Source organism: Podarcis muralis, chromosome 3 (assembly GCF_964188315.1).
Source record: "Podarcis muralis chromosome 3, rPodMur119.hap1.1, whole genome shotgun sequence".
NCBI classification, from domain to species: domain Eukaryota; kingdom Metazoa; phylum Chordata; class Lepidosauria; order Squamata; family Lacertidae; genus Podarcis; species Podarcis muralis.
This window is the reverse complement of record NC_135657.1, coordinates 21964113-21983673: the sequence shown is the minus strand read 5'-3', so window position 1 is coordinate 21983673 and position 19561 is coordinate 21964113. Positions and strand designations below refer to the sequence as shown.

The following is a 19561-nucleotide window of genomic DNA, read 5'->3' as shown; positions in this document are numbered from 1 at the left end:
CTGAGTCCATAGTTCTTGGATGTTGAAGTACTGGCCCAAAAGTCCTGAGGAAACTGGACCATTCCATGGGATCAGTTCCCCCTTGTAAGCAATGGATTGAGCAATGAATTGAGCTTCACCAAATGCTGGTTTAAATCTGTTCTTTCAGGTTTACTCTTAAAAGCTTATTTTGGACTTTCCAAAGTAGGATAAAAATACTGTTATATAAAATCAGTCAAATTTTGTTTCCCTGAGTTCAAGTACTCAACTTTTGAGATTATCAGCAATATATTTAAATATACCCAAAAAAGAAAAACAGTTAATTAAATTATTTGATGGTGGTTCTTGGGAGAATCTGGGGGAAGGGGTACATTTTGTTTGACATAATAAGTAAAAAAATCTGCAATATCTTCCTGATTCCCCCAGACCAAGAGCTGTGAAGACTCCTCTTTCCATTTCCTACCAATCGGAAAAGAAAAAGTATCTTCATAGCACAATAGTACAGAGGAAAGCAGGGAATGGCCTCATAGAACATTTATTTGGTCTCTTTTCCTACTAGGGACGCGGGTGGCGCTGTGGGTTAAACCACAGAGCCTAAGACTTGCCGATCAGAAGGTCGGTGGTTCGAATCCCCGAGACGGGGTGAGCTCCCGTTGCTCGGTCCCTCTCCTGCCAACCTAGCAGTTTGAAAGCACATCAAAGTGCAAGTAGATAAATAGGTACCGCTCCGGCGGGCAGGTAAACGGCGTTTCCGTGCGCTGCTCTGGTTCGCCAGAAGCGGATTAGTCATGCTGGCCACATGACCTGGAAGCTGTAGGCCGGCTCCCTCAGCCAATAAAGCGAGATGAGCACCGCAACCCCAGAGTCGGCCACGACTGGACCTAATGGTCAGGGGTCCCTTTACCTTTACCTTTACCTTTCCTACTAGAGATGAGAATTGGGGACAAAAATTTGCACCTGCTGTCCTTCCCCATGCACACCTCTGCAGTTTAGTACTGCATAGGTATACTGGGAAGATGGTAACTGTAGCAATGTTTTCAATTTTAAGCAGGAAACATCAGCAGAAAGGGTTTAATCTGTTTGAACCCCTCTGCAGCCTGCCCCATGTGTGGTGCTAGTACACGCTAAAATCGTGTGACAACAGACCTGTTCTAAGCAGGAGTAATAGTTTCTGTTTGTATAATCTCAGAACAAGGTGATTTTGTAATCTGGTTGTATCAGCAATGAATTGTATAGATAGATTTTTTCCTTCTGGTGTTCTTGTATGTGCCAGGATGGTTAAAAGAGAAGACAGCTGGGAATAAGTACATATGTACTCTAAAGCTGTTCTGGGAATGGCCTTTAGAAACAATTATTTCTAGGACTACAGTCAGAGATGAAGATAATTTTCACACGTGATATTTAAATCGGCTTTGTTTTAAATCTGCTTATAATGTGAACGTACATTGGTTGGGCAGTGTATATTCTGTTTCCCCCCCCTGAATTCCATTCTGTATTAACAGTATTTGTTATCTAACTGTTGAATTGTTTTAGATCTTTGCTAGTTTATGAGACAATATTTGTAAGCCATCTCCAGCTCACTGGAAGCAGCATGCATTAGTAACATACAGCTTGTGGACTTGTATATGTCAAAAAAATGCAATGGAAAACATATTTAAATAAATAAGCAGAAAAGGCAAGCCCCTGCCTTCAAGAAACCTATGGTCTAAATAATGGACATGAGTACTATTATAAAGAGACTGTCTCAACTTTCCTCCCACCTTTAAAAGAACTCTTCATAATTTCTTTTCCAACTTCTCTTACCTAGCATTTCTATGACCTTTCCCCCCTGGGGACAGCATGGCATTTGGGAAGAGTGTATTTGGTATGAAGTATGACAGAAGTGTCATTTATGCATGTTTAAAAATATATATTTAGCTCCTTTTGTGGTTTTAGTATGTGTTCAATAACAGTTGTTTACAGAAGGATGGTTGTAAAAACAGGAAATGGTGAGGGGGTAATTTGGCATTTCTATCCTTATACCTTATAAAAACAAAACAAAACCCAGAACTGGTAAAGGAAAAGTGTTTGGTAAGTGGAGAAGAGAGGGAGGGAGGCTGGAAATATTTGTAATATATTATTGCTAGCTATAGGAGAGTCTTATGACTAAATTTGGAGAAAAATGTTTGCTTAATAATTAGCTTGAAGAGTTGAACTTTGGCATGTTTGCCTCTGCTTTTTGGCAATCCATTTTGCATCTTTAATGCACATTGTTCAGAAACTTAAATAACTTGGAGACTTATGTTGTGTTAGCTATTTCAGTATAAAACCTCTGCTTGCACAACAATAGCTGAAGCAGCATCCCGTGCCTGGCAAGTGGAGCAAAGCAGCTGAATAATTCTACCTCATTTGACTATTTAAAGACTTGAGATAGCCTGATAACTTTTATAACTTGATACAAGAGGCCATGGGGCCTTCATTCACCTTAGATTCCCTGCAAAGTCCCTTGCATGGTTTAGCATGGGCTTCTATACATAGCCATTAATCTGGTTGCCTGTAAAGAGAAATTCCTTTGAGTAACCAGGTAGAGAAGTTTTATAAAAACGGAGTTTTGTAAAATCATAATAAAAAATCAAAAAATCGTAGAGTTGAAAGGGGCCAACCCACTGCTCGAACCAGCAACCATCTAGTTAACATCCATGGGCACTGACCCATTTCGGAACAATATGAACAAAGACAAAGTTGCTAATCAATTTTTTCCTCCAAACATCAGCAAACACTGAAGAAGCCATCTACATATTAATAAAAAGATGCTAATTAATAAAAATGACTAATGGCCAAAATGATTAATGTCATTATAGTTTATTGCTATATTTGTATAATGCAGTAAATGTTAAATATTTGTTTAATTTAATAATATTGGGGTAAGGAGGAGGCTATTGTGTGATAAGGCTCCTACCTTTATCACTCACTAGAAGCATGACAGGAACAAATAATATCACATTTTCATTAATGCAGATGAAGTGTTTAAAAATTGGTTGTCTCTTCATTTACTGGTATAGACTATATTAAGGAATAATTCAAATACACAGTAGAGTGGGGCATATTTGTTGTTTTTGGAACTAGATGGCCTGCAGAATTTTTGTTGATGCAGCTAATGACAGAAGGAGAAATAGCATCTCTTGACTTTCAGGACTGCAGAGTTTTAAGCCCAGCTGTTAGAAAGCACAAATTCTTTTAAAGTAAACTTGATCTGAAAATTATTGTTACAGAATAAACATGGAACCCTGTAGTGATGTGTTTGTAGAATCAATTTTGGAGTGCAATGTTATTTTAAAGGATCTTGGCAAAGAGAAGTAACACTGTATTGTGACATTAACTGGAGTGTCTGGTGTTTTCTGCTGGATCAAAACGGCTGGAATTTGATATATGATGGTAATTAATATGGCTCATTCTGAGAAATAGAATCATTCCAGTGAATTTTCAGTGCTTTTGCTGGGTTAATTGGCAAAAAATAAAGGAATACATAAATATGTACAGTAGGTACTGGCACAGATCTGAGACTAAGATCCTGACAGAGCAGCTGCATATTGTAGAATGACAGCATTGGCTGTTGGAGGAAATTTGTGCCAATTTCACTCTTAAGCAAAAAGTAAATATTATATTGAACAGCCCCACACAGGACGTCTTCTGGAGATCATGTAATTTAAATACTCTGTTGGAATCTGAGTGGATGAAAAAAGATATCAGTCTTTGGGGAGTAAGGGAATAATGCACAATGGAAAATGGCAGTGCTGTCGGAGAGCACAGTGTAGTATAAAGCAGAAATTTTCTCAGTAAGAAAGCTTTTATCTTTTCTCTCTCTTTTGGTTTTTCCATTTCACTGGTCTGTGTATCAAAACTGAAGAACTGTAAAACTGCAGGTCTTCTAATTGCCTAAGCTTTTGTACTAATTTGTGATAACCCAATCTGTCAGCAATCTTGGTTGACCTTATGAAGACACTGTTTAGGTATGAGTGTGGTCATGCTTGGCAGGAGAGAGTAACTGCTAATGCTGGTAAAAACACCTGATGTATCCCAATGTTCACTTTCTCAATGGCAGAGGTACAGTCATACCTTGGAAGTTGAACGGAACCTGTTCCGGAAGTCTGTTCGACTTCCAAATTGTTCGGAAACCAAAGTGCGGCTTCTGATTGGCTGCCGGAAGCTCCGGCAGCCAATCAGAAGCCACGCCAGACATTCAGCTTTCGAAAACCAGAACACTCGCTTCTGGGTTTCGATCGTTTGGGAGCCGATTTGTTCGGGAGCCAAGGTGCTCGAGATCCAAGGTACGACTGTACTTTATACAAACTGGCAAGAAGAAGCTAAGGGTAGAGTACCTAGTAAAGGTCAGGCGCTGTTGGAACTTCCTCTGGAGAACCTGGGAAGAATGCTAAAACCTTGAAGCTTCAGCACAAACCCTGACACCTGTCCTTAATTGAACCTTTCCTGCCAAATTCCTGTGTGCACAATAACTTGTCAAGGAAGCTGTGGAGAAGGGCAAAGGGGGAATGAGGCTTTTCATTCCTTCACTCCCTATCTCAAGGGGACACACTCATGCGGTCAGGCAAAGAGATGGATATAGAGTCTGCTTTGCTTTGCTTTTCGCTTTGATTAATATGAAAGGAATTTGCTTCAGACTTTGTAGACGCTGTGGTACATCCCAGTGCAGCAGAGGAGATATGTAACTATACCAACAACTGTCCTGACATTATATGTTGGCCATTGTGTTTGTCTAGAGGCCAGATTAAGGCCCATACATCTTTACTTATCAATTCAGAGCCACATAAGCTGTGAACTGCAGCTCCCTTAGAATCCCAGTGTACATTTGGAGTTTTGTGTCTTCCTGTGAAATCCATGTTTATAAGCTTTCTTGACTGCCTTCCATGAAAATGCACAATAATGATAAATATGTGATTTGTACTCTAGCTGAAGTAATATACAGTGGTACCTTGGTTTTTGAACGTCTCTCTTAATAAACGTTTCAGAACTCGAACACCGTAAGCCTGGAAGTAAATGCTTCGGTTTTCGAGCACACCTCGGAAGTCGAACTGGAAACGCGGCTTCCATATTGAGTTTTCCGTATTGAGATTTCTGTTTTGAGGCTTCTATTTTGAGTTTTCAGTTTTCAAAACGTTTCAGAACTCGAACGGTCTTCCGGAATGGATTTCGTTTGAAAACCGAGGTACCACTGTATTTGTAGGGACTACCTACAGTTGCCTTATCTCTTAATTCTTCCCAGTCTTGGCATTTCTTAACCAGCTCTTACAATTCAACCCTTAGTAATTTGGCAGGAGCCAATTCTGACAACATTTCCCATTATTTAATGTATATTGAAATAGAAATTTGCCATGTAAATATTGAAAAAGAGAAAGTTGATCTCAAGACCCTAGACTGACCATCGCCTATTAAAGTATTGCAATCTTGCTTATTTAGTTGAGTCACCCAACTGTACTTACTGATATTACCAGGCTTATATATATATCTACCTTTTTTTTGTTTAATGAAAACTGTTCTTTATTTGGAGAAAATTGATAGCAAATATTTGAAGATCTGATTGAATGTAAGTCATAAACATAGAATAAAATATGATACAGTTTGTGGGATAAGTAGAAACAAAAATACTTCTAAATAAAGTCTAAAGACTTTCAGCTGAACTCTGTGAAATAATATAGAGTGTTCTATGGAAGAGACTGCAGGGAAGCTGATCGCCTTTGCTTTTGAACTATTTTTCCTTAAGGCATTAGATATTTATTCACATGTGGCTTTTCTCTGTTCATTGTTGGAACAAAAATAACTCACAGAGAATTGTTTGATTAGTGTCAGATGTAGAGTAGTAATTTCCTGAGTTTAGTTGTATGTTAAAAAATCTGACTCATTTTTGTGTCTTTAATGATGGCTTTACTAAGTATGATATATATGTAACCATAGTTCTGAGTTTGGGCATTAGATATCAATCAGCCAAAGGCCTGGTTGAAGAGGAACATTTTTGCCTGGCGCCTAAAGGTGTATGGTGAAGGCACTAGCCAAACCTCCCCACAAATGGGGACTGCAGAAAAGGCCCGTTCTTGTGTTGCCATGCTCCAGACCTCTTGTGGAGGAGGCACACAATGAAGGGCCTCAGAGGATGATCTCAGGATCTGGGTAAGTTCCTATGGAGAGAGGTGGTCCTTGATGTATTGTGGTCCTGAGCCGTTTAAGGCTTTATATGTCAAAACCGACACTTTAAATTGGCCCCAGATACTGATTGGCAGCCAATGCAGTTGACCCAGGATTGGTGTAATGTGCTCAAACCATCTTGCCCTGGTGAGCAACCTGGCTGCCGAATTCTGCACTAGTTTCCAAACTATCTTCAGAGACAGCCCTATGTATGATGTATTGCAGTAATCTAACCTAGAGGTTACCAGAGCATAGACAACAGTAGTTAGGCTGTCCCTGTTCAGACAGGGGCACAATTGGGCCACCAACAGGAACTGGTGGAGGGCACTCTGCTCTGTGGAGGCCACCTGAACCTCAAGCGGCAGCAAAAGATCCAGAAGTAAGTCCAAGCTGTGTACCCACTCCTAAAGAGGAGTGTAACCCCATCAAGGGCAGGCAACCTCCCAGCCATCAAGTCTATGGAACCACCCACTAACATTGCCTCCATTTTATAGGGATTGAGCTTCAGTTTGCATCCAATCCATTACCAAGATAAGACAAGACTAGCATATCCACTGCCTCACCTGCAGCTGTAAAAAAGAAATAGAGCTGTGTGTCATCAGCATATTGTTGACAATGTACTCCAAAACTCCAGATAGCCCCACACAGAGGTTTAATGTAGATGTTAAACAGCACAGGGAATAAAATTGAACCCTGAAGAACCCCACAATGAAGGTTCCGCAGGGCTGAAGAACACTCCCCAAGCTATACTCTCTGGAAACCAGAACTACCACAAAGCACTGCCACCAACTCTTCTCTGACAGCCACTCCAGATGGACACCATGATTGTTGGTATTGAAAGCCACTGAGAGGTTGAGGAGAATTAACAGGGACACATTTCTCTCATCTCTCTCCCAGCACATGTCATCATATAGGGTGACCAAAGCAGTTTCTGTGTCAAAACCGGGCCTAAAACGTGATTGAAATGGCTCTAGAAAATCAGTTTCCTCCAAGAGCACCTGAATCTGGTCTGAGATCACCTGCTCAAGAACCTTGCCCAAGAAAGGGAGATTAGAAACTGGCCGGTAGTTACTTAGATTTTCTGAATCCAGGGAGCATTTTCTTGAGGAGTGATTTTACCACTGCCTCCTTAAAGCAAGCAAGGACCACCCTGTCTTGCAAGGAGGCATTAATCACTTCCATCCCCTCTTTACTGGGTTTTTATCAGAGTCCAGAGCGCAAGTATTTGCCCTGACTGATACAAGCACCTTGGCCACATCCTTGAGCATTACTAACTGAAACTCATTCAACACAACAAGACTAGACTGTGTTCTGGACACCCATGAGATCCATCTGCTATAACTGTGGAGTTAAGATCTCGGTGGAGGCAAGCAATTTTATCCTCAAAATGTTTTGCAAACAAGTGACAAAGGGCAGAATTCAAAGTAGACCTAAGGAGATTGCTGCATCAGCAGAAGTGTTTCTGCTTGTCTGGTGAAATTAGCTCCCTCTCTCTCTGTACAGTACTCTAAGAGTTCTCCTGACCCCCCAGGCTGATTTGAGGAGGGTGGGGGGGGGGAGGAGGGAGGGAGCCCCATTGTGCTATTGGGACTTGTTCTGGCTCCTGCTAGCACAGCTATTAAGTTGAATCAAGTCCAAATGGTAGATCTCCAAACTGAATTAGAGAGGTAAAAATTTACAATAGAGAAGGAAGATTAAAAGGAGTAAGAGTTGCTTTTTAAAGATTGAAAGAGGGTTAAGAAAAAAGTAGATAGTTTAGAAGTAGGGAAACATCAGGACAAGATCATTGCAAGAGACAAGAAAGCAAAATGAGAAACTGAAATAAATAAAAATGCACAAATAATCATCAAGGAATAATAGCCAGTAGAAGATTTTTCTGTGGCCACCAACCCAAGAGAAAGTGAGCTGAGCAAGCCATGTGGATTTAAGCCTTAAAGCAGGTAGGGAACCTTTCTTAATGTAAAGGATGTTCCCTCAGGGTAATCTCTCAAGGGCAACATACTGGCATTGGCTGGAGCTGAAGCAGAAAATCAGTGGACCATGCATTTCACTATCTTTGCCACCCCTCTCTTTCTTTCTTTCTTTCTTTCTTTCTTTCTTTCTGTCTCTCTGTCTCTCTGTCTCTCTGTCTCTCTGTCTCTGTCTCTCTCTCTTTTCAGCTTCCATTCTAGGTAGAGAAAGAGAGCCTTCTCTTCCTCCTCCTCACACCACTCCAGGGGTACTAGAGGAGGGACAGATATTTCTGTACCTATTCCAGCAGCTCATTTGGCTTCTATGCGAGGTGGGGAGAAAGAGGCTTCCGTGTTCCCAGCATGGAAATAGTGAGGAATGAGGCCAAGAAGCAGAAGCCATGAGGCCAGACAGGAATGGACTATGAGCCAGAATCAACCTGTGGACTGGTGGTTCTCCACCCAATTTTAAAATGTTGTTATTACATTGGGTGGCAGTAGTTAAGGACAGTCTGTAATAAAACACCTGAACATCCTTCTTAGAACTTTCAACAATTCCTCTTCCTGGTAGTTTTGTCAGCAAAAAAATACCCAACTTGAAACATTAGCCAGTTTCTATGCTGACAGCTAAAATATCTGTTTTTGAGCATACAGTTAGAGCACCTTGTGCACTGCATGAATCTGAGAGTGTTCAAGTAAATATCCAAGTTACAAGATCAAAGCTTAGATGCTGCCAGAAAGCTGTCCAATTTATCCATACTGTGAACTCATGCAAAACTACTTAACATACTTTCTTGACACAGTCAACTTTACAAGGAGCTACAATTTGGTATTGGCATTAATTTATTAACTAGCTGAGAAGTATTTTCTAAGTGCATGCTCCATTAACAATTCAACTTGGGGCTGATTTCAGTTTTATTCTTTTCTCCATCTTAAGCCCCAGACATGAATTTAGCTGGGTATATTTTTGCTGATCATAGTCACAAACATGCAGTGGACTAGATGGCTAAATTTTTGCTGGTTTCTGAACTGGGATTTAGGACCACATGTTTAGGAATGATCAGGTGACCCATGGTAAAAGTGCTGGTGGAAATTCTAGTATGAAGGGAACACAAGATCCTGTGGCCCACTTTGGCTCATTAAACTGTGGCAAGCACTTGCAGAATATAATGTCTGAATGCTGTTGGATAAACTGGAATAGCTACTGTCCAAATACTTCCCTTAAAACAGGTTCAAATACAAAAGATCAACACTGAGTTTCATGCATGCCATTTGCTTATCAGCTGATATGCTGGCTTTAATGTCATTAACAGCCCAATCATATTTATGTCTATTAAGAAGTAAGCCTCATTGAATTCATTATGACTCCCATGTAGATATGCATAGAATTACCCTGTTCAGTTTAACATACAACACTTGCTTTTTACTTTGGCTCTTTTTGGAGTTACCTTTAGTCTCATTTATAGTGGGTTATGTGATACAAGCTATGAACGAAGAAATACCTCATTCAAATCTTAGCTTAGGTCAAGGCTAAACTACAGGTGATAGTAAAGATGCAATTCAGAAGCACATTGGATTTTTTTAAAAAAGTAGGTGCAGAGCCCTCTGATTTTTATCAATACCACAGTGCATAGGGATGGGACGTTTTGTCCATCAATCCTGTCGTGACATTGCAATGCTCCCATTAGCCGGGGGAGGGGGAGCTTTTACTGACCCTAATTGGAGTTCTTCTCACCCCCAAGGCTAAGAGTCATAGTGCTGTGTGTGGAGGGTGATTTTCTTCAGGATCCCAGCTAGGGAGGGTTAAACCTCCCCTCCCCACATGCTAGGCTTTATGAGAATCACCTTCCCTGGACTTGCTATTAAATTTTTTAAACCCTGATAACCTTCCAAGTGATAGATTTGATCCTCAGTCATGAACTCTCTGGGTGGTCTAAGGTAGGCTGTTAACAATTAGGTCCACCCACCTTCGACTGCAATGTGGCAATAATATTGGTCTACTTTTATAAGACTGTTGTATGGACCCTCAAGTTAATGTATATGAATCTCTTTGATTCCTTAGAAAAAGTGCTATATATTATGACGAAGAAGAATACTTCCATTGATAGCAACCAAGGGAGCATGCATCTCATTTTTATTACTACTAAAATGTCTCTTTACAGATGCAGCAACTTGAAAAGCAAGTAATTGATGCAGATCGACAAGCAGAAAAAGCTTTTCAGCAGGTATGTTCATAATGCAGAATTATGTACAGTAGCAACAATGTTCTGAATTTAACCTAATGTAACCTAATGTAAATTTATTTTACAGGCAACCCACCCCCCGTTCTGTCCCCTTCCGGGGCTGAAAACCACTCATGCATTGGTGGTGACACATCAATTGGATGAGTGCAAAATGGTCACCACCTGTGTTTATATTTTAAAATCATATTTTAACCCATTATTCAGTCAAGTTTTAATGGGCAATCAAAATCCTTGGCTGGCAGCAGCGGGGCTTATTAGATCAGTATAAGTACCTCCACAGGCCCCCCCACTCATGCCTGCCAGGGTGGAAAAAGAGGGGCAGGGGGGAAAGCATTTTTGCTATGCCAGCTCCCAGGTTGATGCAACAGGGCCAGTTGAGAATCCAATGAATCCTGTGCCAGCCCTATTTCAGGAGTTCCTGCAGGCCAACACTGACTGGCAGCAGCTCTCCAGGGTTTCAGGCAGAGAGCCACTCCTAGCCCTTCTGGGAGATGTCATGGATTGAACCTGGGTCCTCCAGTAGCTGGGCTACTCAGCTATGGCTCTTCCCATAAACCAGGATGAATGCCAGAGATTTTCCACGGTGAAGCCTGGTTGTTTCTATTGGGACTAAAGCACTTGTGTATGTTTTAAAATCTCAGATAGGTGTGTGACGTTTCCAGAAGCAAATAGAAGAAAGGAGGCTGCTTCTTGTCACCTAGTCACAAGCCATTTTTATGAAGTTGCTTGCCATATTTTCCCCCAGTGCTGTTGGCCTTGGACATACATTTGTATTTTACCATAGGAATACCTGAGAAAGCTCTGATTGGAAATAGAGCCCTTTGTGTCTACAAACTGCAAAACAACAATTTCCTACATGAACATGATATTTATATAGAAAATGCATCTAGTGTGAAGAAATCCTAGGTAGGAGTGGAGACAGTTCCATAAACTTGTGAGATTACAAATTTGCTATGGACAGAAGCTTTGGTTCTTCAGATTTAATTAGAAACTGCTAGGATCGTTCCAGATTTATTTCCCTGACGAGGCTGAATTTAAATAGGAAGATAATATCAACTGTGAGCAGCATGAATCCCTCTTGGTATGCCTGCCTTGTAATGCCTTCATGGCTTAGCCTGAGTGCCTCTGCAAATATGCTAGCAATTTATAGATAACTGAGCCTTGACTTTTATCTTTAGCAGAGTTGTTAGGCATATTCAGCTTTTCCAACACTTGACCACATGCTCTATTATAAGCTATGTTTATACAAAAGGAGAAAAGGGTGTTTTAGGGCTTAAATTTATTTATTGTTCTTGTTTAAAATAGACATGCTCTGTGCCTGTAAATGTCTTTGTTGACAAATTATTACAAGGTTGGCCCTAAAACTTTTTAACTCAATAAATTGGTAGTTTGCATTTAGCTTCTCTTCTGCATTCTGTCTTTTATAAACATTCATGCCCACACATGGTATAAAGTAGTCAGGGAAAAGTTCAAAATAGTCTTGAGCAGAACTGGTTAGAGGGGCATGCAAATGTTTTTGCCCAGCGAAACTCTCACCCCTTCCTTTTCTGCAATTTCCCCCATCTCTTTGCAAGAAAGTGAAAAAATGCGGGACTGCTTTCATTTGTTTCATGGAATTTACTTTTAAGTAATTCCCCCCCGCCCCACCTATTATTTGAGAAGATCTCACAAATAATGCTTTGATTGAATTATCCATGCAACGGTTACCAGGGCACTGTTAAATATTTAGCCAAAAACATAATATAATAGTTTATGCAATTAATATTAGACATGTTACAGAAGCAGGACCTTCATAAACTATCCATGTGTATCTATGCTGGGGATCTTGTCTGTTGTATCGGTTTGGTCACTCCATCTCAGATGTTGCAAAGATACAAAATATTTTCAAAAAGTCAAAATGATTCATGGATTAGAGCACATTCTGTGCAATATTTGGGACTGTTTCAATTTTTAGTTTTAGGACAATTAAGGGGACACTTGATAGAAGTTTGTGGAATTATTTAAAGGTTTTGGAGAAAGTAGACAGAAATAATTTTCTTCCTCTCTCACAGTACCAGAACTTGTGGTCATCCAGTGAATCCATTCGCAGTAGATTCATGACAGACAAAATAAATTCGTTTTTCACACAATGCATCATTAACTTATGGAATTTGCTGCCACAGCATGTAGTGATGGCTACTGGATTAGATGACTTTAAAGGGGGATTAGACAGATTCACTGAGAATAGATCTCTCAATGGCCATTAACTAAACTTTTGAAGATGTTTAGCTTTTGAAGATGTTTTGAATATTGCTGTAATCTGTTCTATTACTCTCTTCTGTTACTTTTTTATGTAGTTTTATATTGCCTTTTGAATGTATGGTAACTTTTTATTTTGTTAGCTGCATTGATGAAAAGTAGCATAGCAGCAAACAAACAAACTAGGGTAACTAAGTGGAATGCCCCTGTTCAGAGGCAGAATGCATGCAATACTAGCAGAAGACTTCAACCTTTATGCCCTGGCTGCAGCATTCTGTGAACAGTACTGTCATGTTTGTGAAAAGCAGGGGATGGTCATTGTGAGAACAGAGTGCTAGAACAAATTGGCCTTATCCAGCAGACTCATAACGTTCTTATAATCCAGCTGTTCTGATTATTCATGGGAGTTCCTCCACTTTTTGCACTGGTTCTTACAGGACCCTGATTCAAAATGTTGGAATTTATGTTTGAGGAAATGGGCCAAGAAGAACCGTGGTTCCCTTACTAGGCTGAGTATATTAAACAGAACAAAATTAAATAAAATAGCAGAAGGTGGCTGTACAATTTTATTGTAAGGAATCTCTATGAAAACCACTGGAGAAATGCCATTTACAGTAAATAGTAGAGAAGCAAAGTAGATCTAATCCCATTTCGCAAAGTAAACAAATTCTGGAAATGAAGGTGAACTCATGTAGTAACAGTGAGTGATGAGACTGTCAGCACGTGCGATGGTTCACTGTTCCCTAACCAGGGAATCCTAGCAAGGGGCCATCACTGTCTGAGTATACATGCTGGTGTTTTGCAAGAGGGAATGTGCATGCAGCTAAAGCAGCTCTGTTGGATTTCGTAGTTGGTTAAGCACAGTGCAATGGCAGATGCTAGTCTCAGCTCACAAATGGCTTGAGCCATCAGGCAACAATATTGGCGGACTAGACAATTTGACTCAGAAAACATTAACAAATTTCTGTCTTAAAAGTAATCTGCTTTCTATTTTTTCAGGAATAGTTAAAACATTTTCTCTATGAGTTCAAAATAAATTGCATGCCTTAAATAATCCCTGCTAAACTTGAAATTATAAAACACTGGTGTTCATTCATCGTTATATATACTGGTGATCCAGACTATTCTTGGGAGGTACTCTACTCACAGAACTGTCCTGCTGATGGAAGTAGTGGGAGGTGATTTCTGCTTATTCCTCCTGCCATCTGTGGTGTCCACCCAAAAAGTTGTCCCAGAAGGAAAGAGTATCCTCCAGAACTGTGTGGGAAATAGACCTGGGGGCTGCAAAGGAAAGGGGGAATTACCAAAATTACCCTCCTTCCTCCAGCAGCTCAAGGTGGCATACATGGTTCTCTTTTTATTTTTATTTCTGTGGTGTAAACAGTTTTCATATATAGTGTTATGTTCTAACTTTTAGGTGCAAATTATGGAGGAGAAACTAAAAGCTGCTAATGTCCAAACCAGTGAGTCAGAGACAAGACTATATAAGAGATGTCAAGATCTGGAGACACTGGTGCAGGAGAAAGATGACATTATACATAATTTGGAAGAACAGCTTGCAGAACAGGTTGGAAATGATATGGCTGTCCCTCAGTTACCTACATTTATAATTTGTTGTATAACAGATAAGAACCAAAGTAGGGAAAAGAATCCATACCTTCTAGATTTTCTTCCACTGAAAGCCTTTTTGGAAAAAGTAATCAGATTCTGTAAAGATATCTATTCATATCTTAAATTTTGATCAGAAATGTAAATGTGGATGACTATATTGCATGGCATGCATCTGAGAAGGCGCTTTCGAATGGGACCTTTTCTAGTTGTTTGGACCCTTAAAATTGTGTATTTACAAATTGTATTGGGGACAAACTTTCTGCTTTCTTGAAACACTATATTATTTTGATTTCTGGAGCAACTGTTTCTTTTTTGAGGGGCAGGGTGGAATTCTTAGAACTTCATAAAGCAGCTTCGCAGAAGATCAGACTTGAGGCTGCCAACATATATATTTATGTGTTGCCATAATAGCACTGAGATCCAATCTAGTCCCAGCACAGCAGCATCTGCCATAGTGTTGATGTACTGATGTCTTGTTCCTGCCCTATAAAACTTGTACAAGGGCAATTGATGCTTTCTCATTAGCTGGAGGAGAGACTGGGGTCACTTTTGTGGTTGAGGATCTGGATTTTTAGTGGAGGTATTGATTTTTGTTGTTTCTACAAGAGTGGCTTTTTGTAAGGGGATGAGAGTTGTCGGCTGTTTTCGTAAGCATCAGATACTGCTTTAATTGCATAATGCCAATTGTTGGGTGGACAAAAACGTTTCTTGGGGTCAAGAATGCAAGTTGCAAAAGAGCTGGGTCTGTCATTTTTTCAGAAGCAAATAAGAATACAAGAGGCAAAAATTATAGAAGAAAAAGCTGCCAAGATAAAAGAATGGGTGACTGTCAAGCTCCATGAGGTGAGTGCTGTGAGAAAAATGTATCAAAGATGAGCAGCAAACACTTGAAAATTCTTGAAAATGTAGCAGGCATTATATGGTTAAAGTTTTTTTCATTATGACATTCACTGATCCTCTGCCAACAAAATGGCAACTCAAAACTATGCACAGATGAAAATCTTAGTGGACTAATTCATGTTCCATTAGCACACAACTGCCATTTCCCAACTTATCTACTCACTAGTAAAAATGAAAAAGTGAGTTATTAGCAGTTTTCCAAATAAGTCCACTAGTTTTACTGATATGTAAAAGTATTTACTGGTCCTTCTGGTCATTCGCACATATGTTAATCATCTGTGGGACATAGGCAGCTTGAGAAGAGGATGTGCTATCCCAGATGCAGTACTGTAACTGTTTTTCTCCAAAGCATCAGAGAGAGGGAATTTAAAGATAATTAGGATTCCCCCTTTCTGTGCATTAGAAATAAGAAAATACTTTCGATTTAAGGTGGTTGATGATGAAGAGAATGGGTTGGTTTTAGTGCCTTTTTCGTCTTAAGATTTATGGCAGCCGTTACATGTAGAATTTTTCAAAATGAAGAAATAGGAACCTAGAGACTGAAATCACAGAATCATAGAATTGTAGAGTTGGAAGGGATCACAAGGGCCATCTAGTCCAACCTTCAATATAAGAGTCCTTTGCCCAAAGTGGGGTTCCAACCTACAACCCTGAGATTAAGAGTCTCATGTGCTACCAACTGAGCTATTTCTTCACTAAATAAGCATTGAGATCAACAACTGCGATTCTAATAAACATTTAAATTATATTGTTTTCCGATGTAGCAAAGATACACAAGTATGGTTTGAATATTACCTACTTGAAGCAGTATTTTGAACTATTAATGCATATAAGATAGGGGGAAATGGCTTTTCTCTGGATGCAATGTTTTTCAGTGTCTCTACTCATGAAAAGGAGCTTATGTCTATATGCTTTCAGCTAGAAGTGGAAAATCAGAACCTTCGCATGTTAAATCAAAACCAAACTGAAGAGATGAGGATATTGCAGACTAAATTGCAAGGTAGATGTGGAAGATTATCTGAAAACAGCTTTAAGTGTTATGTACTGTGTTTCATTATTAGAACATTAGCCAGCATGCCTTTACATTGAGTATGTATTTATAACAGGTTGTATTCCATGCTAATGTTTGTGCCCCGGGCACAGAATTTTTATGGGTGGAAGTTGGATGAGGGATGCTTCCCCAACCCTGAGCCTTGGCTACTGTTGTGGGCCCCTTTCTTGAAATATTCTTTCCCGCTCACAAAACCAGCCCTTCCGCACGCGCAGAGAGAGGGGAAGAAACGTGTCCATGCGCAACTCACACACTGGATCCTTGGAATTCTTGCTCACTTTTTTCTCCCATTTGAGCCCAGGTCTGCTGCACTGGTACGAGCTACAAGTGGGCCGCCTCGACTCACAGCTAGGCAGTGCCAGGCTGGCTGCAAGCACCCTGTCCATGGCAGGGGAGACGGGTGGGTGGCCAGACACACAGTGGTGGTGGCGCCCCAGCCCAAGGAGGTGCGCATGCATGTCCCACCACTTCTCTGTGGCTCCATCTGGCAACAGCAGCAGTGCCGCATGGAGGTGCCTTGATGGCTGGGCGACGGCCAGCACCTCCATCCTGCCCACAGCCAGCTTCCTCTGCCTGTTGCCCTGAGCTTCAGTAGAGACGCTCCCACTCACTTCAGCACACTAGGGGGCGCAATACTTGCTCTGCCCTGGGTGTTGGCAACCCATGCAACACTACTGGTGAGAATCAGCTGGTACATATATTTCCCATGCCCACAATAGGAAAATATGAAGTTGGGACCTCTAGCTTCCTTTGCATTATTTATCCATTTAGATTTCATTTTTAGGTAGATCCCACAGTGGAATTAGATCACTTGTTTGTGCCATTTTCTAAAACCTAGACTTAAGATTCGTTCAGATGTTGTTTCTTTGCTTATATTCTAACCCTCTGCATAGGAAGTATCTAGAAAATTGTTATATGTACATATTGTAATGTTGGAATTTTCAGATGTGGATGAGTTGCTTGGATGATCATGAGACACAGCCACAATTTTTTAAGTGGCTTGGGAAACCCAGCCAAATGGGCTGGGTATAAATAAATTATTATTATTATTATTATTATTATTATTATTATTATTATTATTATTTGGTGGCAATGATTCTAAATCAGCCTTGAGACACTTCTATGAAAGGAAGTTTCAAATGGCTTAAGTATATATATATATAATAGCTGTATCAGTCCTTCCACTTGCATATACTCTTCTACTGATAACTGTGAAGACTCAGTAGAAAGGACAAATATGTTGCTGATGCTTAAAAGCAAGCTTGTAAATCAGAATTATGTAGTCTTTGTCGCTTCTGATCTGTAGCAATGCTTACAGTCATCAGATTGAGGGTTTTGCTGATTTAAAACCAAATGAAAAGATGTTGTAACATACATTTTCAAAACCAGTATAGGAATAAAAAGCTGCCTTATAGCAAGTTAGAAAGCGATAACAATGAGGATCCCTAGAAGTCAAAGCATAAACAATTACAAGACCTAGAATAATCTATATATCTTTATATATACATCAATGAAGATACAGAAACACAAAACCAAATAATATAAATTGGAAGATAGGACATCAGCAGACAAAAATCTGTTTCAACTGTTTAGTCTTTTTTTAATTCAGTCTGTTTTCTCAGTTGTTCATGAAGAGTGTGATAACATTCAACTCATGAAGAGATATCCTGGTTCTTTTTGTGCCTTTCTGGCCAATAAAGGTTATTTTTTCTGTGCAGTTGTTTTTGTCTTGATGAATTGCTTTTTTGCCTTGATGAAAAACAGTTTTTTCCCTACAAGTGCATGTACAGTCTTTGAGTGAAATATTTTATGGTTCATCTTGGCTAAAGAATTCATCAGTGCAAACACAGCTGCTTAGAAAAATGAACCCTTATGGGCCAGAAAAGTACAAGAAGAACCAGGGTATCTTTTCAGGAGTTGAATGTTATCACTCTCTCCAAGGACAATTGAAAAAACAGACTTTTATTTTTATTTTTTAAGGAAGACTGAGTATACTGATGTGCCATCTTTAGATTTATATTATTTCTTTTTGTGTTTCTGTATCTACACTGATGCAGTTTATTTTATTTGGAGAGAGAGAGAGAAATACAACCCCCTTTTTTATACTGTACTGGTTTTTATACCAGATTTGTCCCGTTAGTCTAGTCTTTCTACTCTCATTGGTAGCAGATCTCTGATCACATACTACCTTTTTCTTTCAATTAGAGATACCAGGGATTGAATCTGGACCTTTTGCATTCAAAGCTCTACCACTTTGGTCCCTCCTCAGAAGGGGTCAATGTTATTTACTGCTAAATTGGAGAAGGCCTTTTGACAGAAGGGGGGCTAATCCGAGCCAAGAACTAATTTCATTGTATGTGTGGAGAATCAGATTCCTGTTCTTGGTTAGCAAGAACAAAAAATATTCCTCGTAAATGATAGCTGTTCACCACTTCCCACTTCTGCCATAAATTTTGCTCATACAGTGGTACCTCGAGTTACAAACGCTTCAGGTTACAAACTCTGCTAACCTGGAAGAGTTACCTCGAGTTGAGAACTTTGCCCCAGGATGAGAACGGAAATCATGTGCCGGCGGCGCAGCAGCAGCAAGAGGCCCCATTAGCAAAAGCACGCCTCTAGTTAAGAACAGTTTCAGGTTAAGAACAGACCTCCGGAACTAATTAAGTTTGTAACTAGAGGTACCACTGTATTATGGATTTCTTTCTTTCCACACTTTAGTCGATAGAAATATCAAAGAAAGAATTTCAGGTAAACATGGGTGCTAATATAAAAATTCTTGGATCTTACAGCATTCAAGATAAATAATAAATCTTTTAGTATGTAACAGCAGAATATATTGAATCTTGATATTTGAATTATTGCTGCACAGAACTTCAGGGGAAGAAATCTGTTCCTTCAGCACAAAAGCCTGGAGAAGGCCAACGACTGAGCAGTTTGACTTTTGGATGCTTCTTGAACCGAGCAAGAAGTCCTCAGCCAGTTCCGAAGCCTGATGATACAATCAGCTCCTCATCAAAGCAAGCTGAACTAAATGAAGGCAATAGCAGTCTAGGTATTTGGGGCATAATTTTCAAAGTGACCAGTAATTCAATCAGATTCAAACAGATTTACTTGGAAATAATTTACATTGATAACAGTGGGATTTTATTTCTAACTTTATTTCTAGGAGGGCTAGAGACTTACTTGTTTTTAAACGAAGCTCAGAGTCTGGGGCCTCCTGGGGGCATGGGTTGGCGACCCTGGTTATCAAACTGCATCATAACAAGCAAGTCTGTTGACCAACTTTGGCCAGAAATACCACCCTTTTAAAAACTACTTGCATGTTACAGAACTCATGAGTGAAAACACAGTCTAGATGTTTCCCATCAATTGAACAGGGATTGGGAAACTCAGGCCTGGAGCCAAATGCAGCC

General features: G+C 39.9%; 1 protein-coding gene across 2 annotated transcripts in view; it reads left to right on the top strand.

Annotated features, from left to right (window-relative positions):
* PLEKHH2 (pleckstrin homology, MyTH4 and FERM domain containing H2) overlaps nt 1–19561 on the top strand; it is a 58223-nt gene that overhangs the window by 8989 nt on the left and 29673 nt on the right. The window contains exons 3-7 of one of the 2 annotated variants that reach the window (XM_028724802.2): nt 10268–10330; nt 14004–14153; nt 14957–15040; nt 16016–16097; nt 19018–19200. In XM_028724802.2, the coding sequence (XP_028580635.2) occupies nt 10268–10330; nt 14004–14153; nt 14957–15040; nt 16016–16097; nt 19018–19200 (562 nt within the window). Of the gene's footprint in view, nt 1–10267; nt 10331–14003; nt 14154–14956; nt 15041–16015; nt 16098–19017; nt 19201–19561 lie in introns of those variants that run through there. The other variant, XM_028724805.2, reaches the window with a different exon arrangement.